Genomic DNA, 25267 nt, shown 5'->3' with positions numbered 1-25267 from the left:
ATTATGTATTATTGACAGGAAGTAACGATGAAAAAGTTATGTTTAAACATCCATAAATATGAATTCGTCTTTAAGCGATTCTTTTTAGTGATGTTAATTTATTGGTTTCGACCTCAAAAGATCAATCAAACTCCCAAAGAGAGGCGAATTTAGTAAAAAAACTTGATGGTGATTTATATCAAAATTTTACGATGAATAATCATTATTTGAATAGAATAAACACCTCCTCATAATGCAGAATATGCATAATTTATATTCTGAGATAAAGAAATGATATATTTAACTGTTAAATGATTTTATGCTGCAGAGAAGAGCAATAGCAACAAATCATCTATCTTTCAAGTTTTTTTTTCTCATTTGCATTACTTCATCTGATTTAACTTTCGTTTTGACCAATAGACATAATTGCATGGGTGTATAAGACACAATATGACATATGTAATGGGACATTTGATTGAAGAGTATTAAAAATTAAAGTTTGCATAACTCCCCAACCAAAAGTTGAAGTTCATATGGAAAAAAGGATCTTTCTTATGAGCTAAGATAAAACATACTTTTGAAGGGAGAATTCACTAACGACCAAACCAAGGCCATTCATTTCCAGGCATTAACTTTTCTCAACAACATTTGCAACTCAGTAAAAATATATTTCATTTGAATTGACTTCTTCTTGTACATTCTGGCTGATATTCATGAACATGTAAAGCACCTCTGCATAAAATATCTAATATGATATATATTTTCTCAGCAAACATGATGGATAACTTGATTTGTATTTTTCTGACAAAATTGTTCGTTATTTTGAATGACTGAAGAAGAGGAGATTGGACAGCAGCAATACATGATTGTTTATAAAGATGAACAAGTTCCAATTGAAGATCCTCTTCTTTTATCACAAGCTTCTCCTTATTTTAAAACTTTATATCAAAATAATCCTCTCAAGCTTGTTATAGATGATTCTAGTTATTCAAATCACGTGTTTCACTTACTGTTAGATGCATGCAATAACAAACTCACCCACTTTTACCTTGATTATATTTTTGATTTGTATCACATGGCAAAAGATTGGATGGTACAATCATTAGTATCACGGTGCGAAGCATATATCAAAGCTCAAAATCTCCAAGAATTATCAAAAGAAATCGTTGTTGAAAATTTACAAAAAATAAATCCGCGAAAAACTACAGAAGCAGATAAAACTGCTATTAAAAATGCATGTGCAAACTATGAGAAACTCCTTACAGATCCAAGTCATCTAATTTATTTAGTAAATCCGAATATTATTATTCAAATTGTTAGAATGGCCGAAAATACAGATTACAATCAAGAACTATTTGCTATAATGGTATCTCAGCTCTACAATACAGACAAAGACAAAGCTTTATTTTTATTTAAGAATTATCAGTGGAATTTACTATCGAAAGAACAGTACAAAGGGTATTTTTCAATGTTTGAAACACCACCAAAAGAAACGGAGAAAGAAAAACCTAAGCATAAAGTAAAGATTCAACATACAGAACAAATTGCCGTCCAAACTGAACAAACGGCACTAACATCACGATCTAAATCCAGAGAAACACGTAATACAACTAAAGCGAAAGTCCTTCAAGCCCTCAATATCTCTCAAAAACATAAATTAGTTCCTCCTCTTTCAAAAACAAAGAAAATCGAAGTTTTTAATCGACCAATCCACAGAAGAGCGCAATCATCAATGCCAATACCATCACCCACAGCCACATCTTCACTCAAAGCTCAGCCATTTCTTAATCCAAACGATGTTGACTACAGAAGAAAATTAGTGAACAGATTAAATGATGAAAAATTCTTCGACCAAATGATGGACAGATGTAACGTAATGACATTTGATAAAGCATTCGAACCACTAGCGAAAGGATACTTTGAAGCATCAAAAAGTATCGTATGGATCTATGATTTCAAAGAAAAATTTTATTATTCGAGAACTTTGGATTCAAAAATTTCACAAAATGTTTCAATTTTTGAATTGGTTTCTTCTCAAAAAACAGTGTTGAGATTACCGGATATCAGTGATGAAGAACAAGCTAATCAGATACAGGCGAATACAACAGACCATCAATTGTTTATTCCTTTGTTTATAAACAATGGAATGACAATCGCAATTTTACAAATTACAAGAGAAAAAGAAATGTCACCTTTTTCAATTTCTGATGAAGAAAAAGCTTCATTTTTTATGCGGAAATTTGAGATTTACGGTGGTTCTTTCTTTGGTCCTCCCATGAGATTGATGATGGCATCAAGCATTGCACAGATTTCTTCACCTTCAAAAACAGTTGACAACATAATTGAAACAATTCAAAAAGTGATAAAAGCAAAAACAATTGAGTTCTGGTATTACGATAATAGGAGTGATGAATATGCAAAGTTCATGCCAGAATACTCCAATTTCACACTTTTATATCGTTGTTCAATTGGAATTGTCGCGAATTGTTTGAAAAGATGCCAAGATGTGAATTTACCTCGATGTGGAACTCACGCGAATTTTAGTGAACGAGCTGATGGAGATCCTTCAACTCCTATATTAGTAACTACTATACAATTCGATGGAAAAACATGGGCAATGGTTATGAGAGAAAGAATGGATTATGATTTCTTTACATCCCATGATTTACAACTTTGTTCTTCTTTGATGCCTTTTATCCTAAGATCTATTGCTTTTTCAACTGGTTTCTCGCAAGCTCCTACGACATCTAATGATAATAATGATGTAATAATAACAAGATTACTTGATGCTTCCTCTGATATTGCTTCTACTCTTGATTTAAGAGATTTAATCAAAAGAATTGAAGAAAATATCACTTCACTTTTGAACTGTCAAACCGCCAGATTATTATTAAGTGATACGCAAAAGAATGAATTCCATAGTGATTTTGGAAATGATATATCTGAATTCAAAGCATTCCAAATCACTGATGGATTGGCTTCTTATGTTTATTCAAGTAAAATGACAGTTCTCGTTGAAGATCCAAGCAAAAACGAATATTATGATAAAAATATTGATGCAGGGGATGTAGAAAAAGTTAATAATATCTTAGGATTTCCTATTTCAGGACAAGGAGGAATTGTTTTAGCTGTTGTTTTATGTCTGAACAAAAACAAAAATTGTTTTAATGATAATGATGTAACAACAGCACAATCGTTCTCAAATATCTGTGGTGTTGCTTTGCAAAACGCTATTGTACATCATAGATCTATTTCCATCACATCAATGCTCTCCGAAATGGATGAAGACATCAATTTTGATTCAAATGATCTGAAGATTTCGGATGTTCAAAAACTTCTTGATTCGATTTCAAACAAAGCTTTGAAATTTACTTGTTTGGCAAGTAGTTGTTTGTATCTGGCAATTCCTTCTGTTAATGGCATTGACGTTTCCCTTTTCAAAGAAAATGGAAATGATGGAAACCAATATTACGAATTTGCAAAAGAAAGTTTGACAAAAACTGAATATTCCGTGAAAATTATTGAAGCTGTTATTCCTGAAAGTCCTGATAAAGAACATGATTCAGAGCCAAAAACATCTTCTCGTTCTTATCTGAGTTCAAACAGATCTTCTGGGAACCAAAAAGATGTTATTAAACCATTGAAAACTGTTGTTGTCGGGTCACCAATTTTGGATGAAGAAAAACCTGTCGGAATCTTTATTTTCACGGCAATGAGTGCTGCAACACCTGAAGAGATTCAAATGATCAAAACGTTTTTGTCAATTTCTTTGTCAAAATTTGGACCATCACAAATTAAATCATTGTCAAAGATGTGGGACAAAAAGATGCATTTAAGGAGATACATCAAAGATGATGACAATTCTCCTTCTGTCCCACAATCACTCCTTATTTCCGTGAAAGAGATTGACTACGCTGCAACAGATACAATTGATGACGCTTTCAAAATTGTTGTCAGCGGTTTTTATCATCTTGGATTAATTTCTTCTTATACTATTTCTGTTTCAAAAATATTGATGCTTGTTTTGGAGATATCCACTAGATATCCTGAAGGATTTAGATCGTTTGCTCATACATTAGATACATTTAAATATCTAGTTCGCGCATTGAAATTCGAAGAATTGATGTCTACTCCGAAAAACAAATGTTTGAGTATGTTGTTGGCAAGTTTATGTTGTGAACTTGATCGGCCAAACTTCGAAGAACTCGGTGAAGTTGCATTGGAAGCAATAGCAGAATGCAATGGAATATGTGTTGATAGTGGATGTAACTCATTAACTGAGATAATAAGAGTTGAAGAATGTAATATTTTGGAAAATATAAAAGAAGATGAACAACGAAATATTTGGAAAGATACATTTAGATTTGCACATGCAACTGATCTTTCCAGACATTTCGAAATCATGGATACATTACAGCAATGCCTTGAAGAAGAAGATGGTTTCGATTCATCAAAGGAAACTCATCTAAATGCAATGCTAGATGCTGTTATGAAATGTGCTGATCTTCATGACGTAATTCTTCCTTTGAATGAACTTGAAGAGAAAAGATATGAATTTTCACGTGATTTCTTTATGTTCGGAGAAATCTTGAGATGCAAAGGAATGTTCTTCGATGGAGAAGCATCCAGAACTACCATCAATCAAAAGGAAAGTAATTTGGGCTTCTTTATGTACATTTGTCTTCCTCTTTTTGCTGCTGTTGGAAAATCAATTGCTGGATTTGAACCGGATGTTGATAATTTACTCGCCGCAATTGCTCACTTCAGAGAACAACTTGAGAATCAAGCATCAAACGAAACTAAAGAAGAAACAAAGGATTCTAATGAAACTAAAGAAGAAACAAAGAATTCTAATGAAACTAAAGAAGAAACAAAGGATTCTAATGAAACTAAAGAAGAAACAAAGGATTCTGATGAAACTAAAGAAGAAACAAAGAATTCTAATGAAACTAAAGAAGAAACAAAGAATTCTAATGAAACTAAAGAAGAAACAAAGGATTCTAATGAAACTAAAGAAGAAACAAAGGATTCTGATGAAACTAAAGAAGAAACAAAGAATTCTGGCGAAAACAAAGAAGAAACAAAGAATTCTAATGAAGAAATCCAAAGTTCGAATGAATCTAACATGGATTCAAAAGAAATTGATAATGAATCTAAGGAAGAATCAAAGGATAATGATGAAATTAAAGAAAATGAAACTGATTCAAACCAAAATTCAAACGAATTAAAAGAAATTTCTATTGAGAATATTAAGAATGAGAAAAACCAAAATGTATCTGAAATACATTCTTCAGAGAATCAAAATTCACAAGAAGATAAAGAAGAACCAATAAATTCCAATAAGAATTCTCAAGAAAAGCTAGAAGATAACGAAACATTAGACAATAACAGTGTCCATATTAAAGATAATGATGATTCTAATAAAGAAAGCAACGAGAATCAAGATAAAGATGAACAAAATGAAGAGATTAAATCAGATGAAGATATCTGATATAACAATTGTTATAATTTTGTTAATCAAAAGAAATTATTTAGAAAATATTTGAATAAAATGTTTGTATTTATATCTATGTATATTTATTGGTTGATATTAAATCTCAATTGATAGTTCATATTCATAAAACTGTTGTTCAAAAAAAGATACCAGTGATTTAAAAAAAAAATTATATAGAGTATAGAATTTTCAAAAGATATAATTGATGTCAATGAAGATTTCTTTTGTATGGTTGAAAGTTTGTTCGTTCGTTTGTTTGATTTATAAGGAAGTAGTTAAAATATGGCCTTTTACTCAAGAAAGGATGAGTGTATTGACATTGTAATCTATATTTATCAAATTTAATGTGAGCCAAGTTCCTCCTTGCGCTGCTGGCGGCGGATCTTGTGTGCTTCGGCACGCTTGCCGGAGCCCCAGACCTTAACTTTTTGGCGGCGAGCGTTCTTACGCATACGACGAGTAACTTTGCCCTTCTCGGCAAGACCGGCCTTGATCAGGCGGTGCTTTGGTTCAGTCTTCTTAAGGGCATCAAGGCTATCGTAAACAAAGCCAAAGCCGGTTGTGTGGCCACCACCAAACTTTGTCTCAAGACCAAAAATGACAACAAGGTCTTTGTTGGCCTTAAGGCGGGATGCAACTTCATCCTTGATCTCGTCGCGTGTTGGAGCTTTAGCACCAAGATGCTGCATATCAATAACAAACTGCTTGCGGTCAAGAAGCTTGTTGACAATGTACTTGCGGATGTGGACACTGACCTTTGACATTTCCAAAAGGCCAACCCAAACCTCCAGACGATAAAAATTTACAAATGAGATCTTCAATAAATACTGAAAAACGAACCTAAAAAATGCATACAACAAAGACACACAATACAAAACCATTATGAAACATCAATAAAATATACTTTCAGATTTGGTTTGATTTTTCAAAAATCAAATTAAACACAAACAAGTCTAATTCATAACTTGTTAATATGTTGATGATTGACTCTTGCATGTTGTTATTTTCATCTCTAGATTTGAACAAAATCTACTATCTTGTGACTAATAACACAAAGTCTTATGAAGCATCTGAATAAATAATTCAATAAGCTGAGCATTAAAACAGCAATAAGATAAATATAAAAATTAATTATATCTTAAATGCTTAATTTACCAGTTTGGTCATGTTCGTTGGCATAAATTTCTTATATATTTCTAGAATTTAGGTATGACATAATAGGGAAGTCCGTGGACGATTGGAGCGTCCGGGGACTAGATCGCTGTCCATGGACTTGATTCGTTTCCATGGACAACAACATGTCCATGGATATGAATCAAGTCCATGTAAAGCTCCTTGTCCATGTAAATGATACCTGTCCATGGATGTGGCCAATTCCTTATAAAATGTCATTTTCCGTGAAAAAATATTAAGTCCGTCTATTTATTTAGAAATTTTTGATTAAATAAATTTATAATGCACAATCAATAGAAGTATATCCTTTTAAATTTTTAAACATAATTTTTAATAAGAATTTATATATAAATATTGCATAAATAATAGGAATATCTCCATATATATACTATTTTTATATGTTTAATTATATATATTATTTAAGGGTATATTGATAAAAGTGTCAATATATTATGTTAACCAATATATATCTATATACAAAAGATGAGCTTGTGTTTCATACGTTATATATATATTGCATATTTAAGAGGAGTTTATCCATATTTACTTATATATATATATTGCATATTTAAGAGGAGTTTATCCACATTTACTTATATATATATATATATATACATTGTCCATCATGCGTTGTTGTCTGTTATAATTGCCTTATCCATGGACAAGAATCATGTCCATGGACAAGTATCATTTACATGGACAAGATATTTATTCACGGACTTGATTTATATCCATGGACATGTTGTTGTCCATGGATATGAATCAAGTCCATGGACAGCGATCTAGTCCCCGGACGCTCCAATCGTCCATGGACTTCCCTAATAATCATTTGATAAATCTCTCTATTACGAATATTATTAGCTGCTGATATATTTGATGAAATATTGTAATTATATTGCATGATTTGATTATGCATAAATGCGTTGTATTATTTTTTTCAGATATATCTGCAAATATAAACTCTCATTTACTATTCTGTGTTAGAAAATTATATCTTTTATAATTATGGCCCTCATATTTCTAAATGTGCCCTTCCAAAAAGCATGAATGAAGGATGAAATAGTCGAAACATGAAAACTGCACGCCTGTAAACAAAAGGTGACAATGAAATTGAATGACTGAAGAAGAGATTAGATTGAATCCACAAAGAGTTAAATCAGTAGCAAAGGCGGGTATTGGAGACTCAGATGTGAGATTGTGCCAAGGAAGTATTGAATTTTTGACAGAAATGACAACAGAATTTATCGAACTAATGGCTTTAGCAGCAATTGATAATTCCGAGCGTCCTAAGCAGTATGTAGATTCTACAGGAGTTATCAAAGCATTACGAAAACTCGGATTTGATTCAATTGTCGATGAATTGCCTGATCTTTCAGAGTATGCCGAAGATATGCAAAAGATTACTAAAATGTTTTAACAATTCGTATTGACTTTGATCAAAATATTGATTATATTTCATTCAAACTCAGAAACTACTAACCATCAATTATAATCATTCCCATTATCGGCTATTTATCATCATTACGATTAAATATTTAATGGCCGAATTTTAATCGTAATTTAATATTCTGATCCTCAGAAAATTTGTTAAGAAATCTTCTATTGTTCCGCAGATTTTTAGCAACATTACAGTTTTTATTCATCTTTTACTTCAGTTTGTAATGATTTCTCTAAAAAAAAATCATTAATATTTCTTGAAACTTCAAGAATTCAATCTTGAACATTAAATAAACCGCCATTCTACCATTAAATAATTCCAAGATATTTGTTCAATTTTTTTTAGCTTATGTGGGAATCTATAGAGTGTATTTAATACATCTCCTTGAAGTGAACTATAATGCATTATATCCTGTTGGCACATATTCATGATTAAGTGTAAAAAAATATTAAATTCAATCAAAAATGAGTAGTATATGAGTACGGGTTTAGTGACTTTTTTTGTAACATCTATATATAGACGATGCATTAAAATATATTTATTTATAAATCATTAAAGAATTAACATTAATTTTAAAATAATTTATTTTTTTATCTTTTATAAAAGAAGCTATATATAGATGATGTCAGATATTCCGCGATTAATTAAACATTGTTTAAATCCTGAATGGGTTAAACTTCAATTTAAAAATGAAGATTGTGAATTATTAAATGAATATGAAAGCCAAAATAAGCTAATGAGGTATAAATATAATGATAAAGAATATTTAATTTCATGGAATCAATGGAGTCATAATCAAAGACCTCATAAACGAGAAGAAGAAATTGAAAATAATGAAATGGAAATCATTGATGACATTAAAGAGGATGGAATTCCTAAATTTTGTAGAAAAACCTTTAGAACTAAGTTAGGAGCATATAAACGTAGAGTATTAAATCCTGAATATCTTAAACATCAATTTAAAAAGGAAGACTGTGAATTATTAAACGCTAATGAATATGAAAATGCTAAATCAAAACTGAGATATAAATATATTGGAAGTGATGAAAGGTGTAAAGATAAAGATAAAGTTTATTCAGTTTCATATAATAACTGGCACACGTTGGGGATAAGAAAACATTTAGGAGATTATGGTAAAAGTTCTGAATTCTTTAAATCTAGTATATACGAGAGAGTAAAAGAAATTAGAAATAATTATTTTCATGAATAAAAAAATAAACTTTAAAAATTCATGTCTTACATTTTTTGAATAATTTATTTTTTTAATTCGTATGAAAATGAGTGTCAAGACTAACGACGTTAAAAAATTGGGATTCACAAACGAGGAAATAAAGGATATATTAGAGGAGGCGAGTTATGAAGTTAATAAATATTATTTAAGAAATTGTCAAAAATTCGCGGAGTTATTAAATGATTTAGATTATGATGGAAAAATGAATAAAGATGATGTTATAAATTTCTTATATCCCACATCTGAAGAAGAAAAACCTAAAGAACCTGATGTTTTCCCTGAATATTATGAAGAACGGATTAAAGATGATGAATATGATGAAATTGAAAGACTGGAAAAAATAAGAGATGAAATAGATGAAAAAATTAAGGAATTAAGAGAAGTTGAAAAATATAATGAGAATGAAGTAGAGGGTTTAATGAATATCCCAGCTTCAGAATCAGAAGTTCAAAAATCTCATGAAGAAAGATATAAAAATTACTTTTTGGAATCTACTAAAAATTTATTAGATGGTGAAATAGATGAAACACTTTCAGAAGAAGGCACAAAATTTATTCATAAACATAAGTTACAATTTATTGACGATGGAGATTATCCATGTATATTACTTTCACCTCCTCTTGATTCTGAAAAATTCAAAAAAGCACTGAAAAATGTAACATATGCAACAAATACGATTAAGAAAGAAGACCATGATATTTACACAAATTATTATTTAAATAAATGTGCAGGTGTTGATAAAGTTTTTGATTTGTTAGATAAAATATCAAAAGAAACAATTGGTACATATAAAATTTTATGCGATTGTGGTTTCATTATTGAAGATACTAATAATGTTTCATATGAAAGAACAGCACCGAAGGAAGACGAAGTTGAAAGGTCTATACCATTCGTTATTAAGAATATAAAAGATATGAAAACTTATAAACATTATATTTATTCATTTATTTCAGAAAAAATGGAAGCAACCCATAAAACATCATCTCATCATTTTATAGCTATTCATACATTCCTTTTCAAAGTTGTGAAATTAAATAAGACAGGAATTAGATTTAATGTATCAGGGTACGCATTCTTGAGTAAATTAAAATGTATTCGTCACGTCGCAGATGATAAAAATTTATGTGTTCTTAATTCATTTTATGGACTTTAGCCCTGGACTTTAAAAAAAATAAACTTTATTTTTATTTATTTTTTAATTTTTTATTCTTACATAAATGAACAAAAACGGAACAGCTAAAATGAATGATAATCAAATAAGAGCCGAAGGTAGAAGGTTATTTAAACGCTTCTATAACATTCCTGATGGTGTTAATCCTAAAACTCGTAGAAGTTATTTAAATGAAGCCATAGATGCATATGAAGGATTTGACATTTCATCAGAAAGTGAGAGGTTAGCAAGAATGTTAAACGTTAATATTGATTTTTATTATTGTGACCCTCAACCAGAAGACGTAGACATAAATAAGGTAGACTTTCCATTAGTGGAATCAATAATGATAGATCCAGAATTTGAAACAGTAAATATTTTATTAACACAGAGTCCATGTGGAAAACTTCACGCTGACAGAATTACAGACGTTGAAGCACTCACAGGATATAAAGTTTGCCCCTTTTGCAAAGAAGAAGTATATTCTATCCGTGATGACCCAGAAAGGAAAAACCAAAGAAGATTTTTAAAGCATTGTGAGAAATGTAAAGAAAATAATGGAAGATTAATTCAAGACGTTCAATTGCAAAACACACAACAACCATATGCACCACATATCACGAAACAGAAGATATATCAATGGCTATTAGCACATAATTTGCAGGAATATTATAAACCAACAAGATATTATATTACTTTTGACTTCGAAACATTAGAGACTAAAGAAGAACTTCAACTTTCTGAATGTGCAACTTTGAACGCTTACTTAAAACCATTTATGGTATCATCAACTGTCAAAATAAAGCCGCAAACGGACTCTTTGAGTCCTGAAGGTCTTTCAGACCGAAGCGGCGAGGTCGTAGACCGTGATAAAACATTTACGAGGAATTTTTGCTTAACATCAAGTGATTCGTTCATCTCTGATTGGATTGAATTTTTATTTTCAACCTGTTCATTAGTTGCTAAATCAAATATTGAACAATATGAAGAATTAATGAAGCCGCAAACGGACCAAACGGCGGGGACTTTGTCCATACATTAAATGAAAAACAGAAGGAAGCATTTAAAGAACTTCTAGATGAGGAATTCAATAAAGTGAATATCATAGGTTTTAATTCGGGAAAGTTTGATTTAAATTTAATTCTTCGTGATTTAAACACTGCAAAATGGAAAATAAAATCAATGCTGGGTTCTTCTTCTCAATTTAAGCAAATCATTGTAAAGAAAACAAACTGTCCATATGAATTAAGATTTATTGACATCAGAAATTATATAGCGGGTGGAACATTAGACCAATTCACTCAAGATTTCGGAAACAATAAATCACGTGTTAAATCCTTTTTCCCTTATCAATTCATCACATGGGAGAATTACGAAGATGAATTATATAAAGTGGAACCATTCACTCAAGATTCATTTTATTCAGCATTAACTCAAGAAACAATATCCGATTCAGATTATCAAATATATCTCAATGATGCTAAAAATTTTGAGAATAGATTAGAATATTTTATTCATTATTGCAATAAAGACGTTGAAATTATGATTGACCCAATTGATAAAATTATTGAAGAAACATTTGTTTATAAAATTGACATGCTTCATAATCTTTCTTTATCATCGAATGCATCAATGATTCGTTACGCGTTAGCATATAAGAACTTCAATCCTAACGAAACATATCCAGAAGAAGAAAATGTGGAATCAAGTTTTGAATTAACAAAAAAGTATTGGAAATATAAAATTGATTCATATAAGAAACAAGATGAAAAAGCAGAAAGGGATACTAAAAACAATGTTTCAATGGATGACTATCAATACTATCACGATTTAATCCTTTCATCTAAATGCAAAATGTGTGGTAAAGCGTTTACATATGCTAATAAACCAACATTAGATAGAATCGATAATGAAAAACCACATACCAAAGAAAATTGTCAGTTAATGTGTTGTTATTGCAATGTCGTAAAATCAAATAAAGATGAAGATGTTCAACGTTTAAGAATCAATTTAAGAAATTATACATTAAAAAATAATTTACCAATGACTCTAGATTCAGTTGAAGCTTATCACATCCTCCGTAATGGAATTACTGGTGGTTTATCAAATGTTCAACATAGAGTAAATCTTAAAGGAATCACGCACATTAATAAACTTTCATATAATCCAGAAACTAAAACTGTATCAAATGAGGACACTTCCAACATTATGACTCATTTCGTTGGTGTTGACTTTAATTCATTATATCCTTCATCATTTTCATCTAATCCTCATGATTTCATTCAATATACTGACCATAAAATGTATATGCCGGGAAGATTGAATGGTGTTATCATTTGTGATACAGCAACAAAGAAAGCAAAAGCACTGGGAATAATTAAGAAGAAAAATACTTTATTCGTGGCTGAAGTAAAGGGTCACATTGATGAAAAATACATTAATGATTACATAAACTTTTTACCAATAATAAGAAACTTTGATATTATCACAGATGAAAAAACAATTGGTGTTTTATGTATAATTACATGAAATCAAACAATCTACCAGTTGACCAGAAACAGAGGAAATTAACTCAGTTAGCATCAACACACAACCAATATCAACCATTTTCTTCTTATTATCTTTGGTATCTAATAGACAGATTTCATTTTATCATTGATGACATTCAATCAATTTTAACATTTACGAAAAATACTTGTTTTAATGAATTTGCGAATGAATTTATGAACGAAAGACAAAAGGCTGAATTAGAAGGAAATAAAGGAAAAAGTTTATTTTGCAAGATTTCACTTAATGGATCATATGGTTACGATGCAATGAATACACAAAATTACGCAAAGACTAAAATAATGAATGCACAGAAGGCACGCGTTGCATGTATGTCAAATAAGTTTAAAAACATAAGAGAAATAGGAGAGGATACGTATCAAGTGATGCTTAAAGATAGATTTTATAGATGTGATACATGTTTACAAGAGGCATTCTTCACTTTAGATAACGCAAAATACTGGTATTTGGTTTTCATTTATGATTTTATGTATAAATGCATGGATGTTAATCGTTTTCATTTCATTGAAGGTGATACTGATTCATCTTATTGGGCAATCGCTGGCGACCCAAATCTTCCTAACACTCAAGCATTTCAAGCAATTGTAACCGATAAAAAATTTTATGATAAAAACATTTACAAATTCGCACCTTTTGATTTCTTCTGTTTTAATGAGAAATTTAAACCTAAATTAAAGAATAAAGCTGAAGAAAAAGCACATGAGAAGAAGTTATTGGGTTTAGCAATTGAGAAACAAGGTGATAACATGGTTGCTTTATGTCCTAAGTGTTATACTTCATTCAACGGTTCAATTGATGGAAGTGATTTTAAAAAGATTGCACAAAAAATGAAAGGAGTTAGTTTACGACAAAATAAACAATTAACACCTAAAAATTATTTGGATATAATAAATGATAAAGTGATATTTGATGGTCAGAATATTAATTTACAACTTAAAAACGGGTCAATGACTCGCTTAACAATCGGTAAGACTGCATTAACAGGAGCACACACTAAGGCTGTATGTTGTGAAAATGGATGTTGTATGCCATTTATTTAATAAAATGCCACAGAAGAGACAAAAGGAACCGTAAATAATGGTTTTGATACTATGATTCAAAGAGGCGGGCACCCTTAAAACACTTATTTTATTTTTATATAAATGAATAGCGTAGATTTAAAAAATTTAATTGATGATTTAGTACTTAATCAAAATTTTCTTAATTATTATGAATTAAAATCATATCTCCAAAAACATGATAACAATATAACGGGTGATGATATGGATTATTATTATTCGTATTATAAAAATGAAGTTTTGAAATATCATGATAAAATAATTTCTAAAATTAAAGACAAAATTAAAAATAATGAATATTCAAAGGGAAAAAGTAAATCACAACTTAAACAATTGAAAGATTTCAAAAATAAAGTATTAACAGAAGAAGATATTGATGAATTATATAAATTATATAAATTATATAATCCTGAGCCGCAAAAACCAAAGGAACAAAAACAAAAGGTGCAAAACGCCCAGGTCCTTCAGACCATAAATGAAGCACAAGCTTTAATTTATGATTCATTAGTTAAACCATATTCAGCCCGACTTTTAAATGAAGATCAACTTTTGGAATTCATCCTTCAACATAAACTCGAAGCGGGAAAGTATATCAAACCTTTATATACAGCATATTTAAAACAAATGAATAGAATACATCCAGAATTAATGAAGGGGGGAATGAAATCCAAAATCAAAGCAGATAAAATTAAACCACCTGCAACACCAAACCCTCCAACGACAGTACCTCCTCCTCCTTCAGTTAATCCTTCATCATTCACTTTATTATATCCATTTCAAACATTAAAGAAGCAAAAAGATTTTAAAAAGGATTTCAAAATATTAAATAAACCAACTGACCCAAAAATTCAACCGTTAAAGGAAAAATTTAGTCGCCCTTCATTTGCACCATATCCATATTCATACGAAATCGATCATTTAGAATATTCAAGAGGAAACGTTACTTATTTATTTGCCATTAACATTAACACCAGATATTTATATTGCATTCCGGTGAAAGGGAAAACAGAACAGGAAACAAGAAGAGCTATTCAATACTTACTAGATCATGAAAGAGTAGATAATATAAGGGGTGATGGTGATAAAGGATTTCAGGCAGCTATGGCTCATTATTTCCCACAAATTAATTTTTACTTTTCATCCTCTCCATATACGTTTCATAATAAAATAGTTGATGCGGTAATGAGAACTCTTAGAGATGCGTTAGGGGTTAATGGTCAGATATACTGGGATGGAAATCATGACTCCATCATACAGCAGTTAGTATATTATTACAATAATACATGGCATAGAACAATAAACATGAAACCGGTGGAAATGAAAAATGATATTTCAAAAGAATGGGAATATATTAGAAAGCAAATGGAAAGGTTGAATGATGTTAAACGTGAACAAATTAATTCGGGCTCATGAATTTTAAACAAGGGATAAAGTTTTGATTCATCTCGATTATGGAAAAACTGATAAATCAATGACAAAAAGAAGACGAAGATTTGACACAATAGCTGAATTTGTTAGATATATTAACGGCAATGCATTAGTTGAAGTTGAACAATAAATTAATAGAAATTCCGATTTATTTTATTACTCCATTATATTTAAATAATATTTAATTTTTTTATTTCGTAAGAAATGAGTAACAACGAAGCAGTCAAGAGTCCAGACGATGAATATAAAAAGAAACTAAACAGAATTAAATCAAAAATATGTTATTACAAAAAGAAGCCACAATGTGGTGGGGTTGAAAACGATAAAGAGAGGAAAGAAATAATCGAAAAATTAGAAACTTATCGTTCAATCCTTAAACTGAGTGAAGCAAAAATAAAAGAATTTAATAGAATAAATAAATTGATTGGAAGAGATGAATTTAATAAAGATGAATTTTTAAACTCTATCCAAATTTAATTTTTATTCCTCTTCGACAACATCTCTCTTTCCATCATTACCGCATAACCACATTTTCTCAATTTTAGTGGTTTGTTATTTTTAACATGTTCTTGCATCATTTTTATCATTTCCTCCCTTGTTATGATTCGTGGTAAATTTTGAGCTTGTGGGGTATTCATTTATGATAAAAATAAAAATTTGTTATCACTTATTTTATCGTGAATGTTTTTAGGTTATTCAATAATTAATTATTTTTGAAGAACTGAAGGTGCTACCATGTTACCATGTGCTACCAGGTCATTTAACTTCTCTGAAAAAATGTGACAACATGACATTTTGACAACAGTTCAGGAGGAAGGTAGTTATGACTTATTTTTGAAGAACTGAAGGTGCTACCATGTTACCATGTGCTACCAGGTCATTTAACTTCTCTGAAAAAGTGTGACAACATGACATTTTGACAACAGTTCAGGAGGAAGGTAGTTATGACTTATTTTTGAAGAACTGAAGGTGCTACCATGTTACCATGTGCTACCAGGTCATTTAACTTCTCTGAAAAAGTGTGACAACATGACATTTTGACAACAGTTCAGGAAATATGATGCAGCCCAAAAATAAAGTTAGTTTTAAAATTATTTTTATTTTTTATTCCTATATAAATGACAGCAACAAACAACAACAGCAACTATATCGTTTCTGATGAAAATATCATTGATTCATTAGCTGAGGAATTAGTTGTGGCAGAAACTAAAACCCTCAACGAAAGAATTGGTGAAAACAAGATTGATTTACATAACTACCTCAAACATGATGGAGGAAGAGGAAGGAAAACTGGTATGGCTTTATTAGTAAATAAAATTTCAAATTTAACGATTATAGATGTTGATATCAATAAATCATACAATGATGAACTTAAAGAAACAGTTAGAAAAGACATTTTATCAAAACTTTCGGATAAAGATGTTATCGTTAAAACCGCTTCAGGAGGTCTTCACATTTATTGCAACACTAATTTCTTCTATTCAACCTCGAACAGAATGATTAAATGTTATTCCTGCAATGATTATGATATTGATATCATGACTTCTATGGATGATTCAAAGCGTTCTTTAGTGGTTATGGCTGATTCAAGAGTTCGCAAGAATGCAACAGAACCAATCAATACATACTCATTCATTCGTGGAAGTTATGATTCAACATTAACTAGAACAGTGAATGATATATTAAATGATTTGAATATTAAGGTAAGAGTTGAACAGAAGAATGAAGAAATAAAGACTATCATGAATGAAAACAAAGATGTAAACATTGACGATAAACTAGCTCAGAGCATAGTTGATGGCATCTGTGATTTTGAAGTACATAATGACGGTGGAAACATGAATTTAGAAAAAAGAAATAACATTATTCACACTGTTTCAAGCTATTAATTCGTTACCGGATCATTTAATTAATGAAGCATACGATAACGTTTATAACTTCTGCAGTTTAACAGAAAATGCAAAAAGTAATTTTGAAAAAGCACGTAGTAGATATGCACATTTAATGACTTCTCCATTTGTTTTAGTGAAGATTCTAAAACTATATCAAAAGGAATATTATGATGAATATGTTTTACCTTTATTACGTAAGCCAAAAATAACATTTGATATCAAACTTGATGACTCGTTTTTGATAACAGATATTAGACGCAAGGCTGAAAATCATCAGTATAAAACAGTTCTGAAGTAATTGAGGATTTATCACGTGTAATCCGTTTTGTAGATTGTGGAAATAAATATTTCATTCAAAAGGACTATAATATCCACGACAAAATGAATCAAATATCATTTGTTCTTCAGTCAAACATGAAAGAGTCACTCAAAATGATTAAATTATTTAAAGAAGAAGGTAAAACCATAACAGCATGGGATGTACTACTAAATCAATTGTCTTCATTAACCGTTAAGGGTGTTTGCTTTAAATCTGATTCCCCAGATGTTTTCTCAACGTTTCAAGGTTATAAATACAACGTTCTCGAAAAACAGATTACTCAAAAATTGAGATGTTTATGAATTTCATTAAAGAAGCCATTTGTGATAATAACGATGAAGTGTATAAATACCTTCTCGGCTGGATTGCATCAATGATTCAACATCCCGGAATCAAGAATGAAACAGCAATTATTTTGAAAGGACTTCAGGGAACAGGTAAAAACAGATTTACAGACATTATTTCTGAACTTCTCGCTGGTTATTCATGTAAAAACATTACCGAAATAAGTGAGCTAACGGGTAATTTCAATTCAGTAGTTGAAAATAAAATGTTTCTTGTACTTAATGAACTCAAGAATGTGGGTGAAGACAGACTCGCAAACTTCAACGCTTTGAAATCAATTATTACGGATAATGAGATAAGAATTAATGAAAAGAATCAACCCAGAAGAACAGCTCAGAACGTTGCAAACTTCATTTTCGTAACTAACAACGTCTACCCTGTCAAATTGAAGTTGGAGACAGAAGATACGTAGTTTTAAGAGTTAATGGTAAATTCAAGGGTCAATTTGATTACTTCAAGAATTTAATGGATTCATGCACAAAGGAATTTTATGATAATTTACTGACGTATTTTATGCAATATGACCTTTCATCATTTAATGTACGAATCATACCGATGACTGAAGCCAAACAAGATTTAATTGAATTATCATCAAATCCTTTAGATGTATGGATAAATACACATTATGATGAATTGTGTGCAGGTATGACGTGTGAAAATGCTCTATTCTGCAAACCATCAGACATGAAGACAATGAAAGACAAAAACTTCAAATGAGTATTAAGGATAAATGTGATAGGAAACATAGAAGAATAGACGGTAAACAAACATGGTATTATGTTTTGAAAGAAGAAATGAAAGGATTATATAAACAGGTTGAACCAAACGATAATGAGGAATCATTTACTGATGATGAAATACCTGTAAATGAGCCGCTAAGCGGCGAGACCTGAAGGTCTAGCTTTATAAAGTATGATTGGAATTTATTTTTGCATTAATCCTGCTGTGTTGTCAAAATGTCATGTTGTCACACTTTTTCAGAGAAGTTAAATGACCTGGTAGCACATGGTAACATGGTAGCACCTTCAGTTCTTCAAAAAATTCATAACTACCTTCCTCCTGTGTTGTTGTCAAAATGTCATGTTGTCAACATGGTAACATGGTAGCACCTTCAGTTCTTCAAAAATAATTCATAACTACCTTCCTCCTGTGTTGTTGTCAAAATGTCATGTTGTCACACTTTTTCAGAGAAGTTAAATGACCTGGTAGCACATGGTAACATGGTAGCACCTTCAGTTCTTCAAAAATAATTCATAACTACCTTCCTCCTGTGTTGTTGTCAAAATGTCATGTTGTCAACATGGTAACATGGTAGCACCTTCAGTTCTTCAAAAATAATTCATAACTACCTTCCTCCTGTGTTGTTGTCAAAATGTCATGTTGTCACACTTTTTCAGAGAAGTTAAATGACCTGGTAGCACATGGTAACATGGTAGCACCTTCAGTTCTTCAAAAATAATTATTTTTGAATAACTGGGAAATAAATTTACGTCAAATATGCAATTTATAAAATCTTATGTCGACAGGCTACGTAGCACAGTGGTCTAAGGTGGTGTTATGGAGGGGTCAAGGTCTGTGGTTCGAACCGCGACAGCGCCGTATTTTCTTATTTTCTTTATTTGTCTTGTTTGTCGTGAATAAAAGTGTCATAAAAGTGCTCTATCTTCCACGGGAATAAATAAAAAATTTACTTTATTTCTTCTTTATTTCTTCTTTATTTCTTTGTTCCCGTGGAAGAAGGGTTTTGCTGTTTTTTCTCAGCCGAAATCAATGATTTTTTCATTTTTGGAATCCTTAGCGAATGAGGAATCTTTTCTCTCGTGGAAGCTTTGACCTAAAATATGCCGCTAGCGGCAAGGGCGAAGCCCATAATTTAGGTGAAGAGGTGAGATATCACCTGTTTTTTCACCTGTTTTTATGGTAGTAGTGAAATAAAATTTTGTTATCAGTTATTTTATCATCATTTTATTAAGTTCATCTTTAGTTAATAATTTGAATGGATTCGCTAATGTTCCACCTTGAGTCACAACACTTGCCCCGGCTAATTGTGAAGAACCTGGGATAAGTACTCCATGAAATGATTTCATTGGTATCATTAATTTAGAAATAGTTGGCTTAATTAATTTGGTCATTTATGATAAAAATAAAATTGCATAATTTAAATTTTTTTTCTTTCTCATTTTCTCATTTTCTCATTTTTCATTCTGTTTTGGTTTCAGCAACTTTTCAAGTTGTTGTCTTGTCAGTAACTTTAATTTTAACTTTGGATCAAATATTGGGTTTCCATCTTTATCTCTTCCAATAACACCATATGGTAGAATCTTCATTTATACTAAAATAAAAATTTAAATTATGCTGTTTGCTCTTTTGGAGCTCCTAAAGTTTGTTTCACAAACATTGAGCGTTCATTGAACTCTATACCATGCGAATACAGTCATAAATGGTGGCATGTAATCTTTACTTTGTCCCGTTGTTTGTGTATATCCTGAAACGCGATGTGTATGGTTTCCTTCTCCCTGAGTGTCACTCCAGTAACAATTTATGGCAAATTTAACATCATCTTTAACATCATATCCTTTACCTTTTGTCATTCCTGACCAATCCCAATATCTATGCTTATGCCAACCTGCTTGAGATGTGCTTAAATCTATGTAGTGACTGTGTGCAGGTAAATTTTCACCCGTAATTGTTTTACTTCCCCCTGTTTCCTTTGAAGAGTTTGCACAATACAAAAACCTGTCGACTATTTGTTCCCATGCACCAACACCAAACATTGCTTGAGGACCTCTCACATCCATAGATGTATAAATAGAACCTACTGGGTTCATTAAATCAAACATATGAGATATTATAGGATTGTCTCTTTTGAACTTAAAATATAGTGTAACTATTTCGGGTTTCTTCTGGTTTGTGTCAGAATATTTTTTATAATATAATCTTATGTTTTCAGGGTATGTAAAATCTTGACTATAATATTTATTTTTGTCATCTTCATAATAGTATACTATTCTCGTTTTTTCTATTGCATTATATCTTTTATATCTATAATAATCTAAATATAATGTTTGCTTTTTTGGGTCTACATGTGCGTCAACACCATAGTCATAATAATACGGTGCTGGAGCTACGTTAGACAATGTCATATCCGTCATTTCATAAACTCTTAAATATTTCTTTTGTTCGTCTCCATATAAGTTTAAGTAGCAGTTGTTGTCTAATGGAACTTTAACTTGTGTGCCATTATTCTTTATATAGCCTACATACATTTCATTGTTATTTTTCGGAATGAGTTTATACGTATACCATTTCTTAAGGACTGTACAAACTCCCATCTAAAATATTTGTTTTCTTCATTGACAGAAAAGTCGCCAACAATAGTTTCAATATTTTTTGTTCCAACTAAACTTTGGTATATTTCGTTAACAAATGATATATCTGCTTTCTTTGCTAACTCATCGTTAACATATTCCTTATCTGCCTTCTTTGCTAACTCATCGTTAACATATTCCTTATCTGCTTTCTTTGCTAACTCATCGTTAACATATTCCTTATCTGCTTTCTTCCCTAACTCATCGTTAACAAATGATATATCTGCTTTAAGGTCTAAACATTCTGAAACCCATCCTGTATCAGCTTTAGTTTTAAGAATCTTCGATGTCCGTTCATGATACCATTCAACCCTTTCTATAATTTCATTATCTTTTTCATTAACATATTCCTTATCTGCCTTCTTTGCTAACTCATCGTTAACATATTCCTTATCTGCCTTCTTTGCTAACTCATCGTTAACAAATGATATATCTGCTTTCTTTGCTAACTCATCGTTAACATAATTTTATCTGCTTTCTTTGCTAACTCATCGTTAACAATGATATCTGCTTTCTTTGCTAACTCATCGTTAACATATTCCTTATCTGCTTTCTTCATTATGTCATTTAGGAAACCTTTTATGAATTCCTCATTTAAATTAAATCTTCCAATCTTCAAAACTTTAGGAAATGCATTTAATGCGTAATATCTTTGTTCTTCTGGTGGAATTGATGTTATATCATCCGTTATTCCTTTAATTTTTGAATTCATAAATAAAATTTCTTTTATATTTGATATCACTGCACCACCTTTGCAAACGAATTCGAAATGGTCATTTTTCAATACTATCTCCAAATCTCCATATTTCAACATTTGCGTTTGTTCTGCCGTCTTTGAATTATATGCATATATGGCGTATGTAATGGTCTGTGGTTGCTGTTGTTTAATCATTTATTACGATTTAAAAATAAATATTTAATCTGTTATCTCATCAGCTATTTTTTCTATTTGAAATTGCCATAATATTTCATTCATAAATTCTAAATCACAATCAAATAGGTCAGTTATTCTAAATTTAATATTTGATAAATCTTTTGAATGAAGAATAAATGAATTCCCGGATAATTGAAACGGATATGATAAAGAAAATATGTTTAAGTTGATGGATAAAATGTTTTGTATTGATGGGTAAGAGTTAGGGTCTAATGTTTGATGTGAAAATCTCATTGGGGTATTAACTTTATCACATTTGATTAAAATGAAATTAGAACCAGTGTCAGAATACAAAACATCCCCAACATCTTTTTCAAAATTTAATATCCCCAACAATGAACGAAGACGAGGAGTACAAAATTTAATTTTCAGCGGAAATTTAATAAGGTTATTTATTTCATCAAGTTCAAAAAGTTTATCAGGTTTTGATTTAAAATTTTCTTCATACCATACGATAAATGATTCATTTAAATAACTTAAAATCATGTTAATATCCCATTTCGTTATCACATTATTTATATACATATCATACGTTTTTAGGTCTACCCCGCCGCTATGCGGCTCATGGTCATCTTTAATAAATGATATATAATCTGAAGGGTCTAAAAGAATGGGATTAAATTTACCACTCACAGAAACGAGAGTAACATTATAAATTCCGCTAACTGTTAAATTTAATTCACAGTTATTATTCGAAATAATATTGATAATTGACATTTTTTTATTACGATTAAAAATATGGTAAAGCGTTATTTTCCAGTGATAAATAAAACTAGAATAAGATTACCTCAAGAATTCATAAATTCAACGAATAAGAAATTCATTCATGTTATAAATTTTAGTGTTTTCAGAAAATATGAGTCGATGTCATATTCATCATCAGGTTATATTTCACTTCATTCAAATTTAGTTCAATCAAACCCATATAATGACCATTTCATAAGATTTTCAGATGGTATTAAAAATGTAATTGATAGATTAAAATATGAACAGATTGACAATATCGAATTTTTGGAATTTTGGTTTAAATATCCCGATGGAAAAAAGATTGAAGTTAAAGATAAAGCTGATACTATAACAAAAACAATTACAATGACCGATCCGGATAGTGGGGAACAAAAAGAAATAAAACAAACGATAGAAACTGGTGAAAGGTCAATTATTATCGATTATGATTCAAAGGATTATTATTCGATAATGTTAATGCTTGAATATTAAATAGCCTTAACAAAGAATTTTTCAAGTGATATTTTATATTCATCAACTATTTTATTATAAATATCATTATATGTTAAATGAAGTTCAGTTGTTGTTCCGTTCTTTGATATCTTAATTGTGCTAATATCCTTTATAGGATTTATTTTTGCAACTGTTCCGCAGCATGAAACCTCATCATCTATGAAAAATTGAATCTTCACGTCTGAATCTTGAACATCACAAAGAATGGCGATAATGTGAATTAATGATTCATAAGGTAAAATAATTAAACCGGATTGGTCAATTAAATTTATTATTGAATCATAATTATCAGTTATGATATCACGGTAAATTTTCATTAATTCAGAATTAATGTCTATTTTATATGGCGCATTGCGACTGTAATCGTAGATTCCTGGGTTCTCGATGTTTGATGAAAGAGGTGGGGGGTATGTTGGATAAGTGGGAATTTCAACAGGTTCTTTACCAGGTTCAGATAAAATGATTGGGTCTCCATTCTCACGGTTTTCTTCATTCTCCTCATTCTTCGGTAAGTCACGAGTTAATAAATTTGGTTGAGTTGCTGACCTTGTTAATTCAGGACTAACATTAACTTTAACATTTTGAATAATTCGTGATTTATCATCATTTACGTTATAACCAACCGTAATCTCTGCTTTTGCGTTAGTGTTCTTTTGACTAGTGAAACGTCTTCTCATTTATATTCGAATAAAAAAATATATTTAAACTTTTATTTTGCTGGAACTTTTGAATCTATTATTTCCTGTATTTGTTCATGAAGTTGATTTTTAGCATTTTCATCGAAATTAATAGACCGAATATATTCATTAATTGCATTCTTATAATCATCTGATTTCTCAAATTTTCTTTTATCTGATTCCTTAACTAAATCATAAGTTAAACCTCGTTGCTGATATAATGGTTTCTTAATTAAATCTTTGAATGCTTGAGATAAAGCACCTGATGCAATTCTTGCTACTATAATTGGTTGGAATTGCTGTTTAAGTTCATCTTTAACATTTGCGAAAACTGGATCGAATAAAGCAACTTTAAAGAATTTCTTAGCTGGAATTTCAGGTCTTAAATTTGCATATTGACCATCAAACTGGTTAGAATATCGTGGTAATCCATCCGGTCCCTCTTCAATAGCATTTAATTCTTCATTGAAGTAAGAATATGGATTAACGGTATGAATTAATTGGACCATTTTCACCTTCTCCAATGTATTGTTTAACAGATTTTCATTTTCAAATGCATAGGATAATGTTCATTATATGCTTTACGTTTAGGATAATCCGTCATTGTTAATTTATACCCATTTATGACTTTAATATTTCCTTGACCATCAGTAACGAAAACTTCATTTATTCCATCAGGTTTTCCATTTGGACCCGTAATGTCTGCTTCGTGTGCTTCCCAATTTGGTCCGTGACGTTTGGCATATGCTTGAGCTTCTGGTAATGTTAAAACGTTTCTCATTTGTTTAACATCCTTTTGAAGACCGGCAACAATGTGGACTAATTCTTTCATTCCGTCTGGAACTTTCATAGTTCTATTATATGCACCCTTTTTGTTTGTTCCTTGTTTTAATGGAACCTGTAGAAGATTTGCAATTTCTGTCATGTTTAATTATAAATAAAAAATAAAAATTAATTATAAAAAGTTATTCGAA

The 25267-nt window shown here is 30.5% G+C and overlaps 5 protein-coding genes and 1 pseudogene across 6 annotated transcripts, besides 1 other annotated feature; 4 read left to right on the top strand and 2 right to left on the bottom strand.

The window, feature by feature from the left end:
• Positions 1-795: 795 nt before the first annotated feature.
• Positions 796-5493, top strand: TVAGG3_0155750 (3',5'-cyclic-nucleotide phosphodiesterase protein; the record flags this gene model as incomplete). The annotated part of the gene is made up of 1 exon (XM_001300797.1): positions 806-5470. One exon carries the CDS (start codon positions 806-808, stop codon positions 5468-5470), a length of 4665 nt encoding a protein of 1554 aa, XP_001300798.1.
• Positions 5494-5575: 82 nt separating this feature from the next.
• TVAGG3_0155740 (Chain Y Ribosomal Protein S24e) lies at positions 5576-6352 on the bottom strand (the record flags this gene model as incomplete). The annotated part of the gene is made up of 1 exon (XM_001300798.2): positions 5815-6237. The coding sequence occupies one exon, from the start codon at positions 6235-6237 to the stop codon at positions 5815-5817; it is 423 nt and encodes a 140-aa protein (XP_001300799.1).
• A 1408-nt stretch (positions 6353-7760) lies between these two features.
• On the top strand, positions 7761-8407 carry TVAGG3_0155730 (histone, subunit A domain-containing protein; the record flags this gene model as incomplete). Its single annotated transcript, XM_001300799.1, has 1 exon — positions 7761-8063. One exon carries the CDS (start codon positions 7761-7763, stop codon positions 8061-8063), a length of 303 nt encoding a protein of 100 aa, XP_001300800.1.
• A 986-nt stretch (positions 8408-9393) lies between these two features.
• Positions 9394-25267: part of a mobile genetic element that runs on past the window's edge.
• Positions 16638-17279, top strand: TVAGG3_0155710 (Prim-pol domain family; the record flags this gene model as incomplete). The annotated part of the gene is made up of 1 exon (XM_051224795.1): positions 16638-17279. A coding segment is annotated over one exon (642 nt), but the record flags the coding sequence as incomplete, so codon positions are not given.
• TVAGG3_0155700 lies at positions 17793-18946 on the top strand (annotated as a pseudogene). The gene has a single exon. A coding segment is annotated over exon 1 (1154 nt).
• Positions 20481-21227, bottom strand: TVAGG3_0155690 (phage tail repeat-like family; the record flags this gene model as incomplete). The annotated part of the gene is made up of 1 exon (XM_051224794.1): positions 20481-21227. The coding sequence occupies one exon, from the start codon at positions 21225-21227 to the stop codon at positions 20481-20483; it is 747 nt and encodes a 248-aa protein (XP_051109780.1).

Source organism: Trichomonas vaginalis, chromosome IV (genome assembly GCF_026262505.1).
Source record: "Trichomonas vaginalis G3 chromosome IV, whole genome shotgun sequence".
Classification (NCBI taxonomy): Eukaryota; Parabasalia; order Trichomonadida; family Trichomonadidae; genus Trichomonas; species Trichomonas vaginalis.
Note: the sequence above shows the minus strand (reverse complement) of the source record. Positions and strands in the feature narration are given on the sequence as shown.